Here is a 25,224-nt window from a genome sequence, read left to right as displayed (position 1 = left end):
ATTTTTGTAGAGTCAAACCCAAGGAGGCTGTAATCGCTGCCAAAGGTGCTTCAACAAAGTACTGAGTAAAGGGTCTGAATACTTTTAAAAATCTTTAATACATTTGCAAAAATTTCCAAAAACTGTTTTGCTTTGTCATTATGTGGTATTGTGTGACTATTGATCAGGGAAAAAAACCAATTTAATTCATTTTAGAATAGGCTGTAATGTAACAAAATGTGGAAAACGTCAAGGGGTCTGAATACTTTCCGAATGCACTATACACTATCTAAACCAGTGGTTATTAAAATCAATCTGGGTTAGTGTGATACACTAACAGGCAGACAAGAACGGGGGAAGTTTAGACATACTTTCATTGGCTTCTGCATTAAAAGGTATTGCATCACCATTGGATCTGTGATGGTGCATATAATCTGTCAGATGTTCTGTGTTGAGCTGTGGGATGGCAGAGCAAAGACGGTCATCTGAAAAATACCAGAACAAACGATTGGGATGCAGTTATACATTAGACCAAAATAAGGGTATCCCTCACCATACGCCCATGCCCGTGGTTGACGTGCCCGATGACACCTAGTTTCGGTGTTTTTGGTGGGCTAGGATGAATAACGGGTTGGGTAAGTTAAATATTATTAAAACAATAGTTTACCTGTACTGTCCTATCGTGATACTGTCCTGTCATGGTATTATACTTGCACTGAGTTACCAGGCATGCTACTGGCTTTTACGGTGGAACATTAAACATATCGACAGCATATTTTAAGCTTGAATAGATAGGAGAAATAGGCCAGTCATAATGGTACCGTAATAAAATGAATGTGAAATGTATGTGTTTGGGAAGATATTTTTTCAAAAATGCATTATGACAATAAGATTCACCGAAGATCAAATGTGTTCATTTGATTTCAGTTTGGAAGTACCGTTTTCCCGAAGAAATAAACGCGTGTAAATCTCACGATCAAACACGAGATTTTGTAACTCCAAAATATTTGAGCTGGACAAACGAGCGACATCCAATGGATCGAGAGGGGATAGCCTGCCGTATACGGTGATGATCAGGTTAAGGTAAAAAACACAAGCTTTGGTCATACTTGACTTGTGACAGCCCTTCACTATCGTAGGGTAGGCTTAGGTGAGCATATTCTGTATCGCAGTGAATATACCAGTAGCCTACAGTCCAATTCAAATTCGTAAACATGGTCATAATAATAATGTAGCCCGTCCTAGTACACTACGTGCGCACTGACACTGAAAGCAATTGTCATCACATAACGGTAGTTGATATTGTCTGACTGAACCTTGTGGACGCACTGCCAAAGCGAAAGTTATTGCGTTTGAGGTATGTTATGAGCAACTATTGTGTTTTGTATCTTAAAAACGATATTGTAATGCATGATCTTTTGGACAGCTTAAATACATGCGTAAATAATCGAATGGATTTAGGTGCGGCTCTGTTGACTATTGAGTAGCTCAAATTATGCGCATCCTCCGATACTGTATGTGAGCCAAGATTTCAGCAATGTCATATAAACAACAAATCGATACCAGTTAGGTTACCATTATATTTTGATTACGACAGGGAATGCGTCAGTATAATTAGACTAGATTATGTTACACAATCTATCTGTCTAATTTTAAAGTCATTGATTCACCTGCTCCTTGTCTATCATGATGAAAATCAGATATTTGCACATATCCTACTGTGATGATAGCCCGGCCATGTATCATAACTTGTTTTACTTTTAACAACTTGATATTTTATGGCTAAAACAACAGCAGCCACGTTTGCATTCATTGATCAGGCTCAGTACACAATTGATATACATGATGACAATGACAGGTTATCAGTGAGTGACATTGACCTCTGTTAAGTGTCAGTGTGGCCGATCTGTATAAAATAGAGCAATAATACAATAATTTCCCTACACATTGATTCCATATTGGGAGGTTTAAAAGATAATTATACAATTTCATAAAAAGAGAAATGCCTTGCAATTCATACCTGCAAATCCACATATTATAGCTCTTATTGCCATCAGAAACATGAACAAGCTGGGAAGTGTGTAGTCCCCCGAGCATACAGTGCCTCCCGAATGGCACAGAGGTCTAAGGTACTGCATCGCAGTGCAAGAAGCACCACAACAGACCCGCGTTCGATCTCGGGCTGTATTACAACCGGCCGTGATTGGGTGTCCCATAGGGCGGCGCACAATTGGCCCAGCGCTGTCCGGGTTAGGGGAGAGTTCCGACTGGCGGAGGCTTTAAAAGTAGGCCGTCATTGTAAATAAGAATTTGTTCTTATTTACTTGCCTAGTTAAATAAAGACTTGCCTAGTTAAATAAAGGTTAAATAAAACAAAAATAATAATAATTCCAGGGAGGTGTTAGTGAAACACAGGGAGGTGTTGCACTGCTATAAAGCTGTTATTGACAGACAGCCAGGGAGTGGTGCTCACATTCCTTCTCTTCAGGAAACACATAGCAGCTCTCAGAGAGCCCCCTCAGCACTCATCATCACTCAATAGAAAAGACCCAATACATGGATGGTGCATCAGGATTAGGGGTAAAGAAAAGTAGCCTAAACACATTCAGATACATACCGTGCCTTCAGAAAGTGTTTACACTCCTTGACTTTTTTCCTAATTGTTTTGTGTTACAGCCTGAATTGAAAATTGATTACATTTAGATTTGTTTGTCAGTAGCCTACACATAATACCCTATAATGTGAAAGTGGAATTATGGTTTTAGAAATTTTTACAAATTAATAAAAAATAAAAAGATGAAATGCATTGAGTCAATAAGTATTCAACCCCTTTGTTATGGCAAACCTAAAGAAGTTCAGGAGAAAAAATGTGTTTAATAAGTCACATAATAAGTTGTATGATTTCTTAATGACTTCTTCATCTCTGTACCCCACACATACAATTATCTGTAAGGTCCTTCAGTCGAGCAGTGACTTTCAAACACAGATTCAACCACAAAGACCAGCGAGGTTTTTCAATGCCTCGCATAGAAGGGCACCTATTGGTAGATGGGTATTAAAACTAAACAGACATTAAATAGCCCTTTGAGCATGGTGAAGATATTAATTACACTTTGGATGGTGTATCAACACACTTAGTCACTACAATAATACAGGCGTCCTTAATAACTCAGTTGCTGGAGAGGAAGGAAACCGCTCAGGGATTTCACCATGAAGTCAATGGTGACTTTAAAACAGTTACAGAGTTTAATGGCTACGATAAGAGAAAACTGAGGATGGATCAACAACATTGATTCAGGACATAAAGTTAATTGCATTCCCAAATGTTTTGCAGTATTACTGTATTGCCTTGTTGCAAACAGGATGCATGTTTTTGAATATTATTATTCTGTAAAGGCTTCCTTCATTTCACTCTGTAATTTAGGTTAGTATTGTGGAGTAACTACAAAATGTTATGTTTGGGGCAAATCCAATACAACACATTACTGAGTACCACTGTCCATATTTCAAGCATAGTGATGGCTGCATAACGTTACGGGTATGCTTGTAATTGTTAAGGACTGGGGATACAAAAGAAATAGACCAAAAGGCAGAATCCTAGAGGAAAACCTGGTTCAGTCTGCTTTACACCAGACACTGGGAGATTAATTCACCTTTCAGCAGGATAATAACCTAAAACACAAGGCTACACTGGAGTTGCTTACCAAGAAGACAGTGAATGTTCTTAAGTGGCCAAGTTACAGTTTTGACTGAAATCTACTTGAAAGTCTTTGGCAACACCTGAAAATGGTTGTCTGGCAATGATCAACAACCAGTTTGACAGAGCTTAAATACTTTTTAAAAGAGTAATGGGAAAATATTGGCCAATCCAGTTGTGGAAAACTCTTAGAGACTCACCCAGAACGCCTCACAGCTGTAATCACTGCGAAATGTGCTTCTACAAAGTATTGACTCAGGGGTGTGAATACTTATGTTAATTAGATATTTATGTATTTCATTTTCAATACATTTGCAAAAAATTCTAAAAACATGTTTTCACTTTGTCATTATGGGGTATTGTGTGTAGATGAATGAGAGAAAAAAATCAATTTAATCCATTTTGAATTCAGACAGTAACACAACAAAATGTGAAATAAGTCAAGCGGTAGGAATTCTCTCTGAAGGCACTGTTTCACTGTGTACATGGATTCACTATGCCTGATTTTGAACAGAGGGCCACAAGAGTACCTTCAGTGAGGAGAGTGCTCAAATGATTTAAATTATGCATATCTTTTATGATTTTTTTATATGCTATTATCATTAATTCAATACGGATACATCTGTACCACAAGGCAGATTCCAAGGAAGAGTATTGAACACATTTTTCTCCTGTAGGCTATGTAATGAGTTATGGACTTAAATACACTTTAAATGGGTTGCTGTGAATTTGACAGTAGCGTACAGGCAGCTCAGTAGCAAGTAAAGTTCTGTATTTCATATAACAGTATTATACTGTAATATACAGAATCATAGCAAGTAATGTGTAATGACACACAGTACAATACCGTAAAATGTACCGTAAAAAGAATACTGTAAAAAAGTAAATGCTACCGTAATTGAAAAATAATGGATGAATGAAATTAATTGAGGGAGGGGTTTGTATTTCACAGTATTATACAGTAATTACAAGAGATTGCAAACAGGTTGGCTGCTAGGTAAAGTGTTTACACATTACAGTATATTCATGAATATTTTGTGTATTATATCACTTACACTTCTAGAGGCCTTAACAAAGACTTCAAAACTGGCAGTGACTACAGGGCCAAACAGACCAAAAGGACATGGCAAAATGCTCAACCATTTAAGGTTTTGGACTTGCTGCCACTCCGATCTGTCCCCTATACAAATTGATGGGGCACTATAAGGAGTTAAATTAGTACCCTTCTCACTCATGTGTGCAACCAATATAGCATATGACAAGGCATGCCTCAAAATACACTACATCACCAAAAGTATGTGGACAGAGGGCGAACAATAATAATTTAATGAATCCATTTAACTGATGTGAATGCATCATTTTGATATCAGTGATGATGATGCAGTATTCATATCTCAGTGTTCATATGAAAGCCTATTGTTACTACATAATGAGAAGGTATTTATCTACAGTTACAGTTGAAGTCGGAAGTTTACATACACCTTAGGCAAATATATTTAAGCTCAGTTTTTCACAATTCCTGACATTTAATCCTAGTAAAAATGCTCTGTCTTAGGTCAGTTAGGATCACCACTTTATTTTAAGAATGTGAAATGCCAGAATAATAGTAGAGAGAATTATTTATTTCAGTCTTTATTTCTTTCATCACATTCCCAGTGGGTCAGAAGTTTACATACACTCAATTAGTTTTTGGTAGCATTTCCTTTAAATTGTTTATCTTGGGTCAAATGTTTCTGGTAGCCTTCCACAAGCTTCCAACAATGAATTGGGCGAATTGTGGCCCATTCCTCCTAACAGAGCTGGTGTAACTGAGTCAGGTTTGTAGGCCTCCTTGCTCGCACATGCCTTTTCAGTTCTGCCCACATATTTTCTATAGGATTGAGGTCAGGGCTTTATGAAGGCCACTCCAATACCTTGACTTTGTTGTCCTTAAGCCATTTTGCCACAACTTTGGAAGAATGCTTGGGGTCATTGTCCATTTGGAAGACCCATTTGCGAGCAAGCTTTAACTTCCTGACTGATGTCTTGAGATGTTGCATCAATATATCCACATCATTTTCTTCCCTCATGATGCCATCTATTTTGTGATGTGCACCAGTCCCTCCTGCAGCAAAGCACTTCCACACCATGATGGTGCCACCCCTGTGCTTCACAGTTGGGATGGTGTTCTTCGGCTTGCAAGCCTCCCCCTTTTTCCTCCAAACATAATGATGGTCATTATTGCCAAACAGTTCTATTTTTGTTTCATCAGACCAGAGGACACTTCTCCAAAAAGTATGATCTTTGTCCCCATGTGCAGTTGCAAACCGTAGTCTGGCTTTTTTATGGCGGTTTTGGAGCAGTGGCTTCTTCCTTGATGAGCAGCCTTTCAGGAAATGTCGATATAGGAATCGTTTTTCTGTGGATATAGATACTGTTGTACTTGTTTCCTCCAGAATCTTCACAAGGTCCTTTGCTGTTCGGGAATTGATTTGCACTTTTCACACCAAAGTACGTTCATCTCTAGGAGACAGAATGCGTCTCCTTCCTGAGCAGTATGATGGCTGCGTGGTCCCATGGTGTTTAAACTTGCGTACTATTGTTTGTACAGATGAATGTGGTACCTTCAGACTTTTGGAAATTGCTCCCAAGGATGATCTAGACTTGTGGAGGTCTACAATGTTTTTTGGCTGATGGAATGGTGGAATGGTATCAAATACATCAAACACATGTTTTCCATGTGTTTGATGCCATTACATTCTCTCCGTTCCAGCCATCATTATGAGCCGTCCTCCCCTCATCAGCCTCCATTGATATATACACTAAATGACCAGAAGTATATGGACACCTGCTTGTCGAACATCTCATTCCAAAATCATGGAGTTGGTCCGCCCTTTTCTGCTATAACTGCCTCCACTCTTCTGGGCAGGCTTTACACTAGATGTTGGAAAATTGCTGCGTGGTCTTGCTTCCATTCAGCCACAAGAGCGTTAGTGAGGTTGGGTGATTAGGCCTGGCTCGCATTCGGCATTCCAATTCATCCCAAAGGTGTTCGATAGTCAAGTTTTTCCACACCGACCGAGACAAACCATTTCTGTATGGACCTCCTTTTGTGCACAGGGGCATTGTCATGCTTAAACAAGAAAGGGCCTTCCCAAACTGTTGCCACAAAGTTGGAAGCAAAGAATCGTCTAGAACCTCATTGTATGCTGTAGCGTTAAGATTTCCTTTCACTGGAAATAAGGGGCCTAGCCCGAACCATGAAAAACAGCCCCAGACCATTATTCCTCCTCCACCAAACGTTACATTTGGCACTATGCATTCAGGCAGGTAGCGTTCTCCTGGCATCCGCCAAAACCGGACTGCCAGATGGTGAAGCGTGATTCATCACTTCAGAGAATGCCTTTCCACTGCTCCAGAGTCCAATGGCGTCGATCTTTACCCCACTCCAGCCGGCATTGCGCATGGTGATCTTAGGCTTGTGTGCGGCTGCTCGTCCATGGAAACCCATTTCAGGAAGCTCCCTACAAACAGTTATTATGCTGACATTGCTTCCAGAGGCAGTTTGGAACTCGGTAGTGAGTGTTGCAACCGAGGACAGATGATTTTTATGCGCTGCGCGCTTCAGCATCATCTGTCCCGTTCTGTGAGCTTATGTGGCCTACCACTTCGCGGCTGTGCCATTGTTGCTCCTAGACCTTTCCAATTCACAAAAACAGCCCTTACAGTTGACCGGGACAGCTCTAACAGGGCAGAAATTTGACGAACTGACTTGTTGGAAAGGTGGCATCCTATGACAGTGCCACGTTTAAAGTCACTGAGCTCTTCAGTAAGGCCATTCTGCTGCCAATGTTTGTCTATGGAGATTGCATGACGGTGTGCTCAATTCTATACACCTCACAGCAAAGGGTGTGGCTGAAATAGCCAAATCCACTAATTTGAGGGGGTGTCCACATACTTTTGTATATATAGTGTATGTTAATGAGCCAGAAACAACAATACCATTCACCCACTAGTGGTCAAAAGATTTTTGGTGCTCCAAAGATATGGTACTGTTTTCTGTGGGGTGGAATTACAGTACCATTAGAAATACAGCAGATCTTTCCCCGCCCACAATATTTTCCACAATGCACCATAATTTACAGTATGCTGCTGTAAAACGTTTCAGAGTATTGATAATACCCAAAATGACCTTATAATTTACAGTTTTCCATTACAGTGTACAGTACAGGGAATGGTTGATGAGTTTGGCCAGAGAAGTTATGAATATTTACAGTCACTATGTAGATAATTGTCTGATCAGGGAAGTGACATTGGAGTGGTTATTCACTTGGATCCCATCACCTCAGTGTTAATGGATGTTACATAGGTGTGCTTTCAGGGGAGACATCACCAGTGAAGTTTCTATTATTGTGACATCTCTAGAGATGTCATGCTTTCAGGCTGCCTTTTATCCAGTACCAACATCACTTAGCAGGGCAGGAGAGCTGTCCCTCCCAGAGAGGTATAGTGCTAACACCTTTCTGGTTTAAAAGCAAAATGGGGAGTATGAAAGGGAAGGAGGGGGGTTTAAAAAGCAGGAGAGCTGAGTGAACAAGAGGCGGGGTCCGCTAGGTTTGACTAATTGTGTTTTAAAGTGGGTCTTTGAGCACACAATGGGGAATGGGATGGTTTTTAGCTCCCCTGTGAAGCACCAGAGGATGAGAAAGTTGTCAGATTTGTAGGTCAGGCTGCAGGGGTTGGTGTTAGGCAGACTCAGAGCAGCAGCAATGATGGTGTTTTGATCTTGATTTCACATAGTGTGGGTGTCTTACTACTCTTTGCCACAACTCTGTCTACATTACAGCAATGGGAGGAGTCATATCCCCCTTCTAATAGTGTCACTTTTTGCTGATGCATTTTAAGACAGTTACAACATGATCCTCCTCTCCAGTACTGTATATGGATTGTCTTTCCAGCCATGAAGTTAGTTTTGTTTCCTTGCAGTGTGCCATTTCTTCTCTTCTGCAATACTGTGATAAAGATAAAGCAGGAGTGTTTCCTACTCCCGTCTGGTGCTCATCAGAGCCTGACCCGGTTATGGTGTGCTACGTGAGCATGTGTGGCTCCAGAGGGACCTGTCCCCTCCTTGTGCTGATACAGGGATGTAGAAGGAGGTCACCAGCAGCCCACCACAGCCCACCACAGCCCATCCCATCCCAGGCTGCTCCACTCCCGTTTGCAGTGCTTACAATTCCCTCTAACATTGTAGGTCATTCGGCCTCTCCTTCCATTTTGGGAAGGGCTTCCGGGGATATTTCGTCCTAGAAAAAAAATAATTATCGTATCTCCCTAATTCCCAATTATTATGCACAGGCTTATTTAAGAAAAAGGATTATGTTTTTTTTGTGTGATAGAGAGGATGGATTTGAATTTGACACTCCTCTCCTTCTGTTCTGTTAGGAGTCCTACACACAGATGAACCAGGCGAGGAGAGGAGAGGAGAGCTCAGCACGCAGGCTGTCATGTAAGCCGTATTCTCTGGGGCCACCTCTCGGTGCACGCTGCTTCCTGCCGCAGGTAAAAGCTTCAGTGTGAGTGCTGCTGTGCTGTGTGTGAGCGTCAGACTGTGCTGTCCTCTCCCTCCCACAGCGAGAGCAGCTCTGCTGGGTACCAGCTCTACCGTTCACTAGAGGACACATTACCCCACTGCTGACATGGAGAAGGTAAGGCGTTCAACGTTCTATTAACATTCCTATGACACGGCTGACACAGATTACCTCAACTCTCTTTTTTCCCCACAAGCAGATTTTCTATTCTACTATTGTTTGTGCCTCTGTGTGTAGAGGCAATTGCAGAAATAGAATGAATGTATATGCGTGGACTTATTATTTGCTGTCTTAGCCCGAGGGTATTCAGACTCTCTCAAGTCTTTGATGTGCTTCAGTGTATTTCTAACGAAGTGAATATGAATATTTTTCCAAATAACTCTGAGGGGATAGTGTTGACTGTTAACTGTAATGTGATGAGGATGAAGAGGTACACAACACGTTCTAAAAGAAGAAAGGATAAACCTGTGGAATTGGCATGACGTCAGTATGACCTGTTTTGTTATATTGTTGCAGCTGTATCTTGAAATGTGATTTCAGTACATTTGATTTGAATGTGCACTTCATTCTGTGCTACTAGTTGTCTTTAAGCTGCATTAAAAGGGAAATGAATCAGCTGGTTGAGCAGCTTGTGTCTGTGACTCTCAACATGGCTTCATTTTGAGGAACTTGATCGAATGCATCTGACATTCTCTGGGAATAGCTCAGAATGTGTGAGCATCGACACAAGTAACCGCTCTGAGGAGTGTGATTTAGCCCAAAGTACAGAGGGAGGTAACACTAATACTTTTGACATATGTCACCCCATCTTTATATCAGACGACCTTGTTGTTTTGTGTGTGTGCTTGTGTGCGTGCGTGCTTGGTGTGTGTCAATATATGACTGGTCTTCTCTTGTCTGTGGCAGCGTTGCGCAGAGTGCCCAGAGCCCAGGCTAGCCCAGAGCCTGTGTACATTCTGCAACAAGTGGCTGTGCTACCAGTGTACAGACATGCACCAGCACCAGAAAGCCACCCCTCAGTGCTCAGACCTGCACCAACACCAGAAGCCCTCTACCCAATGTGTCGACCTGCACCAGAGGGACCAGATGGCCCCCAGCTCCCTGCCTCCACCCGAACCAGGCAAGCATCTCTCTGTCTCAGACAGGTTCTCCCATCCCTCACTGCCTCTCCAGTCTCCACATCCGAGTGTCTCTGGCCGGTTGGGTGGAGATGGGCTTCGTTTCCCCGGGGTTGTCATCAGACCTCTTTGTGTTTCTTTGTTTCAACTTTTCCCATGTCTGTTTGTTAATCATGTCTCAGTAGGAATGATTGTGATGAATTATGCATGCAGCCTGTAATGGTTGGTGGTACAGTAATGGTTCCTGCAGACCCTTATGTATTACAATTCCTTTTATCACGTGGCCCACATTCAGAGAGTGAACTCTGAGAATGATACTATTTTTGTAGCAACAGTGTTATATTTTTTGTGGATGCTGAAAACGTTTCTAGGTCTCTACTCTTGAATGCTAAAAGGCAAAGTCATACTGTAACTCTGTGATCACATCTCACCTCTATTGCCACCTCTAAGTGTTGCTGTCTTAGTGTGTCAGTGTTTTGTTTTTGTGTTTTGGTGAGAACATCAGTTTGAAGTGTTGCGGGTGAGGAAGCGTAGCTCTGCAGGCAGGATGTGGTCACTCAGCTCTTAGCACTGGGGCTGTGCTATGCAGTGTACAGTAGGCCTTGTGGAGAGCATTGTGCAAAAGGCACTGCTCATTGGAGTGGTGTGTCCAGCAGAGTGCAGTAGGGTTGTGTTCAGCGGATAGCTATGTTCAGCTGAGACTTTAGTCAGGCTCTGTGGGCCTGTGTGCAGCAGTTTGCAGTGATGTGCTTGTTATGTTACAGGGTTGAGTTGAGCGCTTTACCGATCTGTTGAGTCAGTGTTTAGTTGACTGTACTAACTAGGGCCATGCTTAGCTGTGTGTGTGTGTGTGTGTGTGTGTGTGTGTGTGTGTGTGTGTGTGTGTGTGTAGCAACAGTTCTGTGTATTGTTGGGGTCTGTGTTTACTCATCGTGACACTGTGGTCTCTATCACGTTGTGATCTGTTTCCTGCCCCTTCTGGTGTGTGCGTTTGTGTGTGTGTGTGCGTGTGTGTGTGTGTGTGTGTGTGTGTGTGTGTGTGTGTGTTTGTGTGTGTGTACATTTGTGCCTGCGTGTGTGTTTGTGACTGTGGGAAAACCTTCTGCATCACCCCAGAGTATAGACATAGGACCAACTTTAATGTGTACAGTGGATAGCCATCTGAACATCACCCAGAAATAAACACCAGAATCAGGATACAACAATTGGTTGTTATTGTTCTCAAAAGTCAGTTAAAGGCTTCAGTCAATTTGGGTCCAGTTTGGAAGTAAATAAACTAATGCCACTTGGTGATTGCTTGGACTCCGTTCCAAATTATACCCTATTATTACATAGTGCACTACTTTTGGCCAGAGCCCTATAGGGAACAGGTGATATTTGGGATACAACTTTAGTGTGAGGAAGTGATAACTTTTGGCAGGAAGTCTCATATATACTGCATAAGAATCAAATTTCCAGCTATTTATACAGAAAATTTGCATAGAGTAGGAACTCTCATTACATTGCAAATCAAATGACTAATGCTGCATTTATTTTTAAAACATGGCCGTTTATGCATGCACACATGAAAGTCATTTGTTCTCTAGCAGCATTTGTTACTGTCTACATCCTGCGGTGTGAAGGTTTTGTTTGATTCTTCAAAAGCCAACCGAACTAAGTTATTAATCTAGATTGGCACTGGTCTTTCATTTCTCCGATCAAAGACCTTCTCTCTCTGCCCTATTTTCCATCTGTCTACCCATTATTTAAGCCCAGAAATATTTACTAGATTTAAAGGATGCCATATTTCCCCAGCCTAAACTAGTTTTGGAATGATGATGATACTGAATGACTCATGTAATGCATGTTAACTTGAGGCCAATATCAGATTCAACGTATTTTCCAACTCTAAAATAGAGTAGAGTGAGATTACAGATAACATTTGAAACTAAATTAAACAAAACACAACAGGAAACATTCAGCAAAATAGTAGTTTGTCTTGTAGATTGATTTGAAAATAGAATAAAACATTGATGTACATAAACTGTGTGCTGCCAGACATGAATGTTATGCAGTTGCTCTTTAGTAGGCCGCTTTTGTTTACATGATGTGTCCTTGAACATTTGTTTGTATGATATATATTTGTGCATTTAGCAAATAAATGTACATCACCAATTCCTCCCAATACCTTTAGCTGTACGTGTGAATTGCTTGTTTAGTCCTTCTCTGTGGTAACACTATGTTTCTCTCTCCCCTACCCCCCTCTGCCCGGCAGGCCCTGGCTTGTGTGGCCGCCCCCTCCTCATGTGCCACTCTCACAGACAAGAGCCCTTGGAGCTCTTCTGCGAGTCCTGTGACCTCATGTGCTGCAGCAGCTGTCACCTGTCCGCCCACAAGAACCACAGGTCAGTCCTTAGACACGGCACAAGGGCATTACAGTGAGGGGCTAACAGCAGGTTAAAAACCTCCTGCGTTGTGTCTGGTGCATATCTTCAACCTACCTAATTCTAATTCAGTCCATATGATACATTGCCCTGTTGCCTGTGATTTTGCAGTGCATTAGTGGTCCCAAAAGTCCCTAACGTCATACAGTAACTATCCCTCAAGGAGATGCTTGAAATTAAAGGGTGTAAAGTGGTGAGGTTAAGTGGTGTTTCTATTGTATTATTTGACCCACTGTGATATCTGTTTGTCCTCAGGCTGGTGCACATTGGAAAGGCCCTGCAGGACCAACAGTGGCAGTTTGAGAGCCTGATGGCTCAGGTGGAGGAGAGGAGGTCTGCAGTGGAGAGCACAGCCAAACAGATAGAGGACAGGTAAGCTCCGCTTGTACAATACATTACTGACAGATGTGTAGAATGATCAGGAGTATACGCTGATCTCATAAAGCAAGTATAAAGCCAACAGCTGGTGGTCTCAGAAACCTGGCTCAAATTTACCAGAGCAATTTTGACGACATGTATATGTCCTCTCAAAGATCATATACAATACACTCTCCAACTCTGAATGAAATGCCCATCTAACATATGTAAAGCATCCAAGTGCAATAAAGCACGTATACACCACAATCCATCAACTGTTTTGGTTTCTCTGTCAGTAATCAGAATGTCACTTTCTCTGTGTTCCTCTCAGGCTGCACGGTGTAAAGGTCACGCAGAGGAAGGCTGAGAACCAGATTAAAATGGCAAAGATGATTATGATGAATGAGCTGAACAAACGGGCCAACCTATTAATAGAGCAACTGGAGGTAATGATTCTCTCTCTCTCTCCCCTCAGTCTCAATGTTTCCAGGGGCATTCATCTGTTTCCAGTGTCTAGCTGACCATGAATGTACATGTTCCCAATCAGGAGCGCTCCCAACATTATCTAATCAGTTCTGACCGCTCGCAATGGAGAGGCAATAATGATCTGTCAAAAAAGCAGGAATCTTAGGAATGACATCCGTAGAAAAACAAGCCATTGATTAGCCCCTCTCTTTCCATCTGTAATTCACTCTCTCCGTGCCAGCAATTACACGTGAGCATGTTTCTGTCTGCCTCTGTGTGTGTGTGTGTGTGTGTGTGTGTGTTTGTGTGTGTGTGTGTGTGTGTGTGTGTGTGTGTGTGTGTAGAAGATCTCGGAGGACTTCCAGCGGCGTCTGGAGGACCAGCTGCAGGGGGCGATAGAGATGTGCAGCCAGCTGGACCACGTGCAGAACTTCATCAGCTGGGCAACGGCCCACCACCTCAAGAACCCACTTCTCCTCAGCAGGGAGCTGGTAAGTCTGAAGGGACAGAAGGGTGGGCTTGCGGGTCAAACACAAGGCCATTTTTTTGCCGCTTGTAAAATGCAAGGCCATTTTCTAGTCTCATTTAAAAACAGAGAAATATATATTTTTTGGAGTTGATTATGGAAAAAGGTAATTTGGGCTTTTACATTACGCCTGTCCTCGTTTAGATTTCTCTCCAGATGCAGCGCCTGCTTGAACCCCCACTACACTCAGACGCCTGGCTCCCTGTGAAGATCAAGTTCAACTGGGATGCCAGCTACTGGACTAAGCAGATCTCAACTTTGGGTAAACTAAGGCTTAAAGGACTTGGCTGCAGTAGCTTGGCTGCAGTGACTGGTTGTAAACTGGTTGTATGTAATTATTGAAAGTGCTGCATTTAATGCCGTCCTACTGGAGACCTGGCCTTATTCCTAAACTACAAGTATCTCTGTTGTTCTAGGTCAGCTCACTGCCGAGGGGGGAAATCGCTCCTACTCTGAGGGCGTGGCCTTCCCCAGCATCCTGAGGCCCCAGCCTATCACCTGCTTGTCCCTGCCATCTGTGTGCCATGGAGGGCGGGAGCAGAGCTGTGCCTTCCAGGCCTGCTGTCAGCCCCAGATGTGCTGCCTCCACTGCATACCCCCACAGCCAGCTGTGCAGCTGGACAAGACCCAGCGGGAACCCAACTCCTACTCCGCCAGGTGTGCCCAGTCCACCCTCAGCTCTCCCTCCCTGGCCCTGCACCAGAGTCAGCTGCTCAGGTGCTGGGGCCCTGACAGTCCTCCAGGTCCACCAGCTGTGGTGCCCTCCTCCATGCAGTGTCCCCAACAGCAAGAGCATCTCGCGGCTGCTGACCCAGGCTTGCTCAGCTCCAGCTCCAACAGTAGAGGTCTTGGACTTCAGCCCCCAGCCACAGCCCTCTACCAGCCTCAGATTCAGCCACTTCCTGAAACTCATGCACAGCCAGCCACAGATGGGGCCAGGGAAGGCCAGGGCCAGCAGGCCAGCAGAGAGAGAGAGCAGACTCCTGGGCAGCCAGCTGTGGACAGAGAGGTGTTGACAGAGCAGATCCAGGAGGGGAGCAGGGAGAAGACACATGTACAGACAGGGGTGGACAGAGAGGTGCTGACAGATGGGATCCAGCAGGAGCAGCAGCAGCAGCAACAGCAGCAGCAGCTGCTCCTGTCTCCCCTAGTGGCCGAACTGACAGTGGAGCAGCAGGAGGAAGAGCAGCAGGAGGCCAGGACTACACATCCATCCAGAGACTGCAGAGATGGCAGGGTGAGTTGACCAAAACAACCATATCAACTTAGTAAAGCTGTCCATGTTTGCTCAGCGATAGTGCACTTTTGGCCCACGTCGGAGTTCCCCTATTATTGTCTGTTGACCAGAGAGTTATATAGGTCCCACAGCCTAATTTTTATTTCACTCTGTTGACTCCACAGTTGTCACACTTGTCCCTCCTCATTCTCTATGGCCTTATAGACCTCACCACACACTGAGCTGAGAGGTGTCAAAACGCACGGTCTTGCTCACAAACACCTCTCAGACTAACAGTAGCACACATGCCTCAGCCCTGCCTCGCTTCTGGCCAAGCACACATACACGCACACACAAACCACAGGTCACACACCTGTCCTGAGGAGAATAGTGCAAGGTACAGCCATTGTTTCACTTCGGTTGTGCATTATGGCAGAATAAAAAGCCAATGGGTTGAGGGAAGGCTGGATACAGTAAATTGGTTTCATGGTGTTATAATTGAAGCTCAAAGCACATTGTACCGCAGGGAGCTTCGCATTATTGCAAGTCTTAAACCCAGGCTGACAGCAGTATTTCCTGTCTCAATATCTACATACAGCGGATATTGAAAAAAATTCTGGCAATAACTTTGTTTACACCAAATTATCAGACACAGTGGTTGACAGCTGCCCTGAAAACAGATGGTGCTACAGAAACCTGACTGGCTTCCATTTGAAGAAGGGACTATGCTTAAGAAAGAGGCACACTAACACAATCAAAGCACCAGCTATGCTGAAATATATAAAAAGACTTAAGTGCAGCGTTGCAGTAAAGCTAAAAAAAGATTCTACTGTTTATTATTAGTACCCTTGGTACCAGGGATTGAGCAACCGAATGATCACCGATCAAAAATGTTCCTCCTGCATGATTACAACAACAGAGGCACATTATTTCCGCCTTGCCAAGACACAGTGAGTGAAAGTGAGAAGAAAAAGCGCTTGGGCACAGCCACATACGTACTTAACCTGGTAATAATGAGACACTTGGGGAATTGGGGGAGCTGGGAGGTTGATTTCAGCTCTGAGTACACTTCTCTCAGATACATCCCTGTCTTCTGTCTCGCTCCCTCTTCCTCTAGAAGAGGATTATAGCTTTTTTCTCCACATTTAGACTCCTTCACACCTCTCCTCGGGGCGCGGATCAGGTAAGTGTTTTAACCGAGTGGTAATTATGAGCACATGCTCTGTGTCAGCTGGTCTAAATCTCCATGGTGTGTGGCGTGCTGTGAGAAATAAGACAGAGAAAAAAAGGGAGGGAAGGAGAGGTGAGAGGAAGAGGAGGGGTGAGAGGAAGAGGAGGGGTACTGAGACACAGGCTGGTGCTCGAGCTTTGTCAGGCGTATGGCTGCATTAGCACAGGGACACAGTTGCTGGGGGCTTTTTGGAAAACTCACATTAGTGAAATGATGATGAGAGGAGGAGACCAATGGAGGAGAGACAGAAAGAGAGTCTAATCTGTGATGTGCTAATGCCGCTTATTCAAAGGAGCCTAGCTAACGCACTTCTGATGGTGGATTTACATACGATAATTGGTGTTGTAACTAAGCCCTTCATTATCAGTAGAATAACGGTGTTGTGAGCAGTAGTGTGGGTCATCTCTCGCTGAAATGAATGGGCTTTGCAGCGATTGCGTTGTTTTTAATCAGACAGGCAGAGCTCACAGAATGGATTCTGAGTGGCGTCCTTCGTGCGTGCATGTGATACTGAAGGTTGTTCCGCCACACACCTCCCACTACCGCACTGTCTCTCTGTTGCTATGACATGAATAGATGCACCTGTGTTGTATGATGCTCAGTCAGCAACAGTAGAGTGTGCTGAGGCGGTCTGCCTTCGTGTTTCTGTGTCCTGACAGAGATCCACTTCACTGGAGATGTCTGTGACGACCCATGGGTTCAGTGTTGATGCTCAGAGCAGCAGGCCCAGCACACTGTGTGGGAGGAAGAGTCGATCCCAGAGCATCCCACCAGAACTGGCAGGCCCCTCCAGCAGCCCTTCCACAGACAGGCCCCCGGGGGCCACCCACAGCCTAGCAACAGCAGCCGTGGAACAGGGACGCATGGCAGACCAGGTAACCTATTAATAAACAGAGACCTGCAGCCATAGAGATCCTATAATTAATGTAATTCTATACAAAAAAAAGAACATTGTAAAAGAAAACAATATTCCAAATACTGTATCTATTACAATATGTCAGTTATTTTAAGGCGCAGTCTCAGCAGTTTTGGATTTGATTTTAAAGGGATACATATGAATGTGGTAGAAAGGTTTGGCTCTCAGACTTAAAACCTTGTTCTTGTTTCACACATGGCAATGTAAATTCTTTGCAGAGGGTAAAAGACATGACCAAAAAAACATTTGCAAACAAATTGGACAAAGTTGCTAGTGTTGCTGTTTAAAGGTACATTTATCTGATGACAGATGTATTCTTTTAATTGCATTCCAACAAAATTAACTTTTTGGGTCAATCAGATTCCAGGTTTACGCGGCAAAGCCTTGTCTTGTTTTTGTCTCTGCAGTTGACTTTGTAGCATGATATAGTACAATACCCATAATGTTTTGTAACGATATCTGGTTTATCTTACTAAACACGTTCCTAAAGCTAACACTAAGGTGTCCCTCCTCCTTATTCTTACAGACTTTGAATGTAAAATATGGTTGGTGTCTGTGCTTGATATAGTAGTTGATGTTGATTATGACTGATTCCCCCCTCATCAGGGTTTCATGGATCTCAGGCGGAGGAGGCTGTCTTCTGATGGAGTGATACGATCTGTGGCCTCCTTGGAGAGATCCTTAGCCACTCCTCCCTCCAGAGGCCAGCCCAACCTACGCCTATCGCCTTTGACCATCTACAAGACAGAGCCTGGTACTGAGCCACTTAACTTCCAAATATTATACATTTATCATTTATTATTATACAATATACATTTCTCAGAGGATTTATTGATTTATGTATACACTGTACACTGCAATTCAGATCTAGCTGGCAATATTGTACACCTTGGCAATAATAAACATCACATCTCTCTCTCTCTCTCTCTCTCTCTCTCTCTCTCTCTCTCTCTCTCTCTCTCTCTCTCTCTCTCTCTCTCTCTCTCTCTCTCTCTCTCTCTCTCTCTCTCTCTCTCTCTCTCTCTCTCTCTCTATATATATATATATATATATATATTTATAACTGTAGATAAATATGTTCTGAATATGTAGTAACAACATGCTCTCATATGAACACATGACCACTGAGAGATGTATACAGTATCATCATCACTAATATCCAAATTCTGCTTTCACATCAGTTAAATGGATTCATCAATTATTATTATTCATCAATTCATTATTTCTCCTGTTTACCAGATTATGTCTATGCATATGATGAGACTGGGCATGACGTCAAAGGAAAATGCAGAATACCAAGAAAGACTCCAGACAACAGGTACGTTCTATTAAAGCATCATTAAAAACATGTCAAAAGGGGAAAAGCTACAGTTATGTTGCTTCAACACTTCCCTCTTCATACATCAGTGACAGGGAGGTTCAGAAGGAACCTGGGAGTTCCAGTTCCAAGGTTCCAGTGGTGTGTTTGGAAAGGCTGAAGATCCTGGTGTCTCGGATCCCACCACAAGGGCGGCGACAGAGTGACCCTCTGCCAGACACTGCAACAGAAAGGACCGGACCTGTTCCACAGAGGGGAAGGAAGGACAAGGTGACTGAGGTAGGCTCCACTAAAACATTGTGAACTCTCTTCTCTTCCAGAAAGTCTATGATGTCAGATTATATTAATTTCATAACCACAATAAACATTATGTCTGAACTAGTTTTGTCCACCAGCTGGTTCTTATAAGCGGCAGCAATTAGCCCAGAGAAGAGGCTAGGTCTGAACTAAATTGCACTGTGTTTCAGATCAGGGTAAAATACTACTGGCATGTTCTAAATGTCAAACTCTGTTCTTTCTCTACAGGGAATATCAAAAGAAGCCAAGGTCGCAACGGTCAGCCCGTCTCTGGATAAACAATACTCAGAGAGACACACTATCAATCAATCTCTCCCATCTCCAGTAATTAATGATTGGCCTGAGCATGGAAGACACAGTTCTCACAAAGAGCTCACACTGCAAGTACCCGCCACTGATCTTGTATCACCCCCACCTAAACCTTTCTCTGCACCTGACCTTGACTCTGACTCAGATCCCAGGTCAATCTCAGAAACTGTTTCTGACCCTGAACTGGACTCGGACCCACAACCAGAATCAGATCCCCAGCAAGAGTCTGATCCACCAGCTGAGTCTGCATCAGAGGCTGATCTGGAATCAGTTGCTGATGAGGAATCTCCTGATGAGGCTGCTACAGAATCAGAACCTAGTTTGGAATCAGAACCTAGTGTGGAATCAGAACCTAGAGTGGAATCAGAAGGTAGTGAAGAATCAGAGAATGGTTTAGAATCAGAGAATGGTGAAGACCTGGATGCTGATGCGGAATCGGAGGCTGATATGGAATCAGACCTCCAACCTGACCCTGGTTCAGGCCCCCGTTTTCCATCTGAAACACGTCCGGGATTAGATTCAGACCTGGAATCAGACTGTGCACAACCCCCTGAATCACAAGGGTCTGCAGAATCTGGACCAGATCTGGAATCGGAGCCAGACTCAGTCCCTGACCCAGCCTTTATCAGTCCTGACCCAGGAGTGGAGTCCCGTCCAGCCCAGAGGGCTCTGCCTTCAGACCCTGGTCCACAGATGCATTGTGAAGGAGCCGAGCAGGCCCTGCCTGGGGCAGAGACCATGGAGATGGAAAGTGAAGACTTCTGTGCCGTGTGTCTGATCGGAGGAGACCTTCTGTGCTGTGACCGCTGTCCCAAAGTATTCCACCTGTCTTGCCATGTGCCAGCTCTCCTCAGCTTCCCCACGTAAGTCATCTAATCACCATAAGCCATAGACTGTGTCCCAAATGGCATCCGATTCCCTATATAATGCATTACTTTTGACCAGGGCTCATAGGGCTCATTGGGCTCATAGGGCTCTGGTCAAAAGTAAAGCACTATACAGAGAATAGGGGGCCATTTATGACACCTCACTTCTCTCATCCATCAGTCTTGTCTACACTACTGCTCAGTGGTTGAGGATAACCAATGTCTGCCTCTGTGTCCTCTCCTACTTCAGGGGTGACTGGGTGTGTACCTTCTGCAGAGATATCCAGCAGCCAGAGGTGGAGTATGACTATGAGAACCAGAGGCTGGCTACAGAATGTTCAGGAAAGCCATTGCCTCATGGGCTCTCTGCTTGTGACCAGAGAGTAAGTATTATTCTACATTATGAACATTTTAATCAACTGACACTAGACTCAACATATTACTGGTAATGACCTGTCAGTAGTGTCAAGGAGGGCCCAATGTCTTCTGTAAGTGGGGTTTCACACCTACTAGTTACAGTAAATGTTATTTATCGTAAGAAATCAATGTTGTCGTCCCTCTGTAGAAATGTGAGAGGTTGACTCTGTTGATCTGCAGCAACATGCTAAGTGCTCCCTTCCATGAGCCGGTCAGTCCACTGGTAAGTGATCCCAATCTTATTATTAATCAGCATGTTAGTATTCACAATACTCTGCAAAAACACAGTGATCTGGTTTAATAAAACGTGTTTTGAAACCTAGGCTCGCCACTACTACCAGATAATCAAAAGGCCCATGGATCTGTCTGTGATCAGGGCCAAACTCAGCAAGAGGAGCACTCACCACTACTATTCACCTGAGGAGTTTGTGGCTGATGTCTCCCTCATGTTCAGGAACTGTGCAAAGTTCAATTATGTAAGTGATATAGATTAATAATAATATTTTAGTGATAGAGGTTAAACTGTATATATTGACCACTGTTTCAGTGCTATATTGCAAATGCATATTTTATTGTATAATTTACATTATTAAATGGCTCACAATGCAATTGTAGGTACTGATCCGGGTCACGGTAGTAAAACCTGAGATGAGCTGTGTTTCATTTCTGGTTTCTCTGTCTGTCCTCCAGCCGGACTCAGAGGTGGCCCAGGCAGGTCGCAGCCTGGAGATGTTTTTCAGCTCCAGACTCAGGGAGGTGTTCCCAGACAGGGCCTTCCCTGCAGCCGAGGATGACTCCGACAGCGATGAGTATGACGAGGTGTACAGAGCAGCTGAGGGAGGCTTCCCTTGGCCAGAGAAGAGAGAGCAGTGCCACAGGAAGAGGAAGAGGAGGCACTCTCTCAGCTGGAGGAAGCATAACTTCTAGTTGTAGGCAGTGGAGCAGAACATATCACTGGCTATTTTGAAGGACAGTATGACATGATATTGCACTGGACGTTTCCATCCAAGAGAGGAAGCTGAGTTTTTATGAAGGGATTGTATGTACATATTTACATTTTGAGAATTGTACTTCTTCATTATAAAGGTTATTTGGCCTGGTATTTGTGTCAAATATTATTGTATAACTATAATCTGACATACATCTTTATACTTATTATGCCTTTATAAACTGCGTTTCTGGTATTTGTTTTTTGTTTCAGATATATTTGGAGATTCTACCTATATATGTAGATTCTCCATCATATATACAGCAAAACCTATAAGGTCAGTATTAATAAATGGTAAACATATTTATAAATGTTAAACTCCACATTATCTTGTTTTATATATTAATATTGAGTGTTTTTAGTGGCTAAATGATTGCAGGCAATTAGTAAATACAGACTATTAATGTTAATATTTCTGTCTTGCATTTTATATTTATATATGTATTTCTGTCCTATATGCACTTAAAGTACAGTATAGAACGTTATGTACGCCTACCTTTTTATACTGCAATGATTTGAGTGACTGACAGAGGGCGCCCTTTCTTCAGCAGCAATGACTGAGCACAAAGGAAAAGGTTAAGTTCATATTGAACCAAGGGGGTATTCAAAGAAGATTAAGATAAATATAAAAATGAACATACCTTTAGTTGAAATTGCCACAATAGTATTGCAAGGCACGTATGCTTTAGATTTGCATTTATTAAATCGTAATGAAATTATACTTCATTAGTATAAGGCCAGTATTAGTAATGATTATTTCTCAGGCTTAATGGGAGTGGGAGGTATTTGATCCAGTGTGAATAAGTAGAAAGACCTAGCGAAGTTAAGAGTGACTTAAGAGGAATGTTATGTTATTTCAACTTTCTGTAGTTTCTATGTAGAATGTACATGTTAGTTTTTCATTTATGTAAAGTGGCTGCTGCAATACGGTAGAGCTGGCTGTATTTTTTTAAAGGTTGCTGCAAAATAATAGCTTAAATTAACTGTCGGATCAAGCTAAGTTTGCAATTTGAATAAACAAACGGACTTAAAACGATTGTCGGTATTTTTTCTCGGTAGTATTTCATTTGGACTTTTCAATATGGAATATCTACGCTTCCATCTCTAATATTGAATCCTAAACGCTACAAAGACCCTCTCAGAGTTGGCTGGTATCAAGAAATGCCCATTTAATAAAGAATAGTTGAAAAGAAAAGTGCTCTATTTGAAACGGTCCTTGCTATTCTTCTACGATTCCTTTTGATTCCTCATTTCTATTTTGTCTGAAGTTATTTTATGGGGTTAAGGAAATAATAAATGTCTATCTTTAGCCGACAAAGGCATGTTTGGTATCAACATAGTCTTCTTGCTAGTTACTACCTAAAATATATGTAATAAGCTTAAAGGTATGCTGAGTCATTTCTGGAGTTTCTGGGGGATTTGACAGAATGGGGTTGTGATTAGTTACCGACAGTCAAGTGTCAGTCAGTGTCCCACCTCTTCTCCATATGGGCGGTGTTGCTGTGGACTTGACAAGATGCAGGATGCGTTGCCCGAGCATCAGTGGGTATTAGTGCAGAAGACTTCTCAGGATTATGAGTTTGTTCAAATATTTAATTTACATGAAGACATGAAAGAAAAATAATCTCCTAAAATAACCACATTTATGTTGATGTAAGCTATTTCACAACTTCTTTCATCTTCCTTTATTTACAGCAGCTTGTCATATCCAAGAAAGATAACATGCCTTACTAAATATTTCATGGCGATAAAAAAGTGTTTAAAAGTTGCTGTGTCAGCCTACCATGCAAACTTTCCTCAAAGCACTGATTCTGTTTGTCCAAGACTTTTCTTACCTAAAAGTGATTTTCTCTTAATGAGTTAGCACATTATGTGTTGCCTGGAACCCTTCAAATCATTCACTTTGAGTGTAATCTTCCATTAAAGGTGATTCACAGGGTCCTTTTGGTTGCTTATGGTTGAGGGCAGTGAATGATGTATGATTAATCCTGGCTCCCTTTGAAAACCACCGGCTAGCCCCGACCAATTCTCTAATTCAATTATCCTCGAAAGTCTTGATTGAAACATCATGCAGACATTAAAGCATTCCACACTGAAATGTTTCACTAAAGGCACAAGAATAACAGAGCAGCCTGGTGTATTTGTGGTGGATGCAGGGCCAGCTCTAGCCTTTTGGGGGTCCTAAGCAAAATATGGTTGGTTTTACAACAAATTTCCTGAAATTCTACACATTTTTAAATAGGGTGGAATTTTTTTATTTTTTATTTTTAGGCTAAATTCCTGCAATTCTACACATTTTGTCATGACTTATACCATGTTAATATGATATCTGAGTGAGAGTGACTAACAAAATCAATTGAGGCCCCCTGGGCATGTGCCATGTGTGCCCTGTCGGTAATTCGACCATGATTATGATAAGATATACTAAATTAGTCCATGCAAGATGGAAATGAGTCTTCTGCTTTTATCCAACCTGAAATTACAAGAGAAAAACTGCTGATGCACAACCAAATTCTGAAATGGCACCTAATGTTTTCTACTATTCTAACTCTCAACAGTAAGTTGAAACCCCGACTGAGTTCCTAGAATTATTTATATTTTATTTAAAATATGTGGATTGGGGGTCCCCTAGCGGTCGTGGGGCCTTAAGCGGTTGCTTATGTCGCTTATATCTAGTGCCGGCCCTGGACTGTAATGAGCCTGATTCTGTGAGTGGTGAGCAGTGAGAAGCGATGCTGTCTTGACTGTGGGCTAGCTAGCAGCAGACTGGTGGGTCTTCGCATCACAGAGAGGGGAGTGGTCTTTTGGACAGCTCAGACATTTCCATCATTGACCATAACTCATTGCAATCATGGCAGCCTATTAATAATGATAGGATCATCTTCATGTGGGAGAGTCTGGAAAATACTTTAGCAGAGTTGTGAGCCATGGACGTCACAAGAAGAAACAAGATGATAAAACACACTGTAGTCTTGGCAAAACAATCTCATATTATATTAACCACCATCATTAAGTATTAACTAAAGAATACGATCTATGCTCCTTTCATACTCTCTCTAACCATACGTTTGAATTTTTTAATCAAGGAAAAGCATGATGGATTTAATGGATTTGCATGTACAATGAAATAACTTTTTGTTGGACAGTCAATCCATGTAGTTAGGCCAAAGAGGCGTCTTTCAAAAGTTAAGAAATCCTAAGCCCCAAATTCAAATGAAAAATGCAAACTAGGTACGAAGTGAGGAGCATTTAAAACGTGCCAACTTTAGCACCTAGAGGCAGACCAGCAGAGATGAATTTGTATCAAAAGACCTCTCACATATATTCCTGTGAAAAGATTTACTGGATCAAGAGTGAATTCCTTGCCCCTCCAAGCGGTTACAGTTCTCCTTTGATGAAAGGAACCAAGCTGGGTTACTTGTTCCATCCCAAGATATCATCTTTCCTTCCTGAGAGAAACACACATTTGCTCTTAGTAAATCTTATTATTCTAGTGAATCCTGCCCCATCACCCCACAGATGCGTTCCAAATGG

At 42.7% G+C, this 25,224-nt stretch overlaps 1 protein-coding gene across 3 annotated transcripts; it reads left to right on the top strand.

Annotated features, from left to right (window-relative positions):
- Positions 1-224: 224 nt before the first annotated feature.
- Positions 225-23,078, top strand: trim66 (tripartite motif containing 66). Of its 3 annotated transcripts, XM_036980945.1 has the most exons (20): positions 225-614; positions 907-1,062; positions 9,098-9,214; positions 9,287-9,360; positions 10,150-10,363; positions 12,616-12,745; positions 13,040-13,156; positions 13,473-13,587; positions 13,951-14,097; positions 14,277-14,394; positions 14,549-15,369; positions 17,239-17,454; positions 18,102-18,249; positions 18,735-18,813; positions 18,903-19,092; positions 19,339-20,282; positions 20,536-20,668; positions 20,851-20,925; positions 21,026-21,178; positions 21,393-23,078. In XM_036980945.1, exons 4-20 carry the CDS (start codon positions 9,352-9,354, stop codon positions 21,627-21,629), a joined length of 3,846 nt encoding a protein of 1,281 aa, XP_036836840.1. In that variant the 5' UTR covers positions 225-614; positions 907-1,062; positions 9,098-9,214; positions 9,287-9,351; the 3' UTR covers positions 21,630-23,078. The 3 variants fall into 3 exon arrangements, with proteins under 3 accessions (XP_036836840.1, XP_021463293.2, XP_036836839.1); XM_021607618.2 differs by lacking the exon at positions 907-1,062 and having other exon boundaries at positions 9,098-9,360; XM_036980944.1 differs by lacking the exons at positions 225-614; positions 907-1,062 and adding an exon at positions 1,130-1,336 and having other exon boundaries at positions 9,098-9,360.
- The last annotated feature ends 2,146 nt before the right edge of the window (positions 23,079-25,224 follow it).

The sequence above is a fragment of the Oncorhynchus mykiss genome, chromosome 6, assembly GCF_013265735.2.
Source record: "Oncorhynchus mykiss isolate Arlee chromosome 6, USDA_OmykA_1.1, whole genome shotgun sequence".
NCBI classification, from domain to species: domain Eukaryota; kingdom Metazoa; phylum Chordata; class Actinopteri; order Salmoniformes; family Salmonidae; genus Oncorhynchus; species Oncorhynchus mykiss.
This window is presented reverse-complemented; position numbering and strand designations above follow the sequence as displayed.

Excerpts from the sequence above, each read along its gene's own strand:
- trim66 (XM_021607618.2), top strand. Across the intron at positions 14,098-14,276 it reads TTCTCCTCAGCAGGGAGCTG|ATTTCTCTCCAGATGCAGCG; the intron begins GTAAGTCTGAAG and ends GTCCTCGTTTAG. Across the intron at positions 20,926-21,025 it reads ATGAGCCGGTCAGTCCACTG|GCTCGCCACTACTACCAGAT; the intron begins GTAAGTGATCCC and ends TTTGAAACCTAG.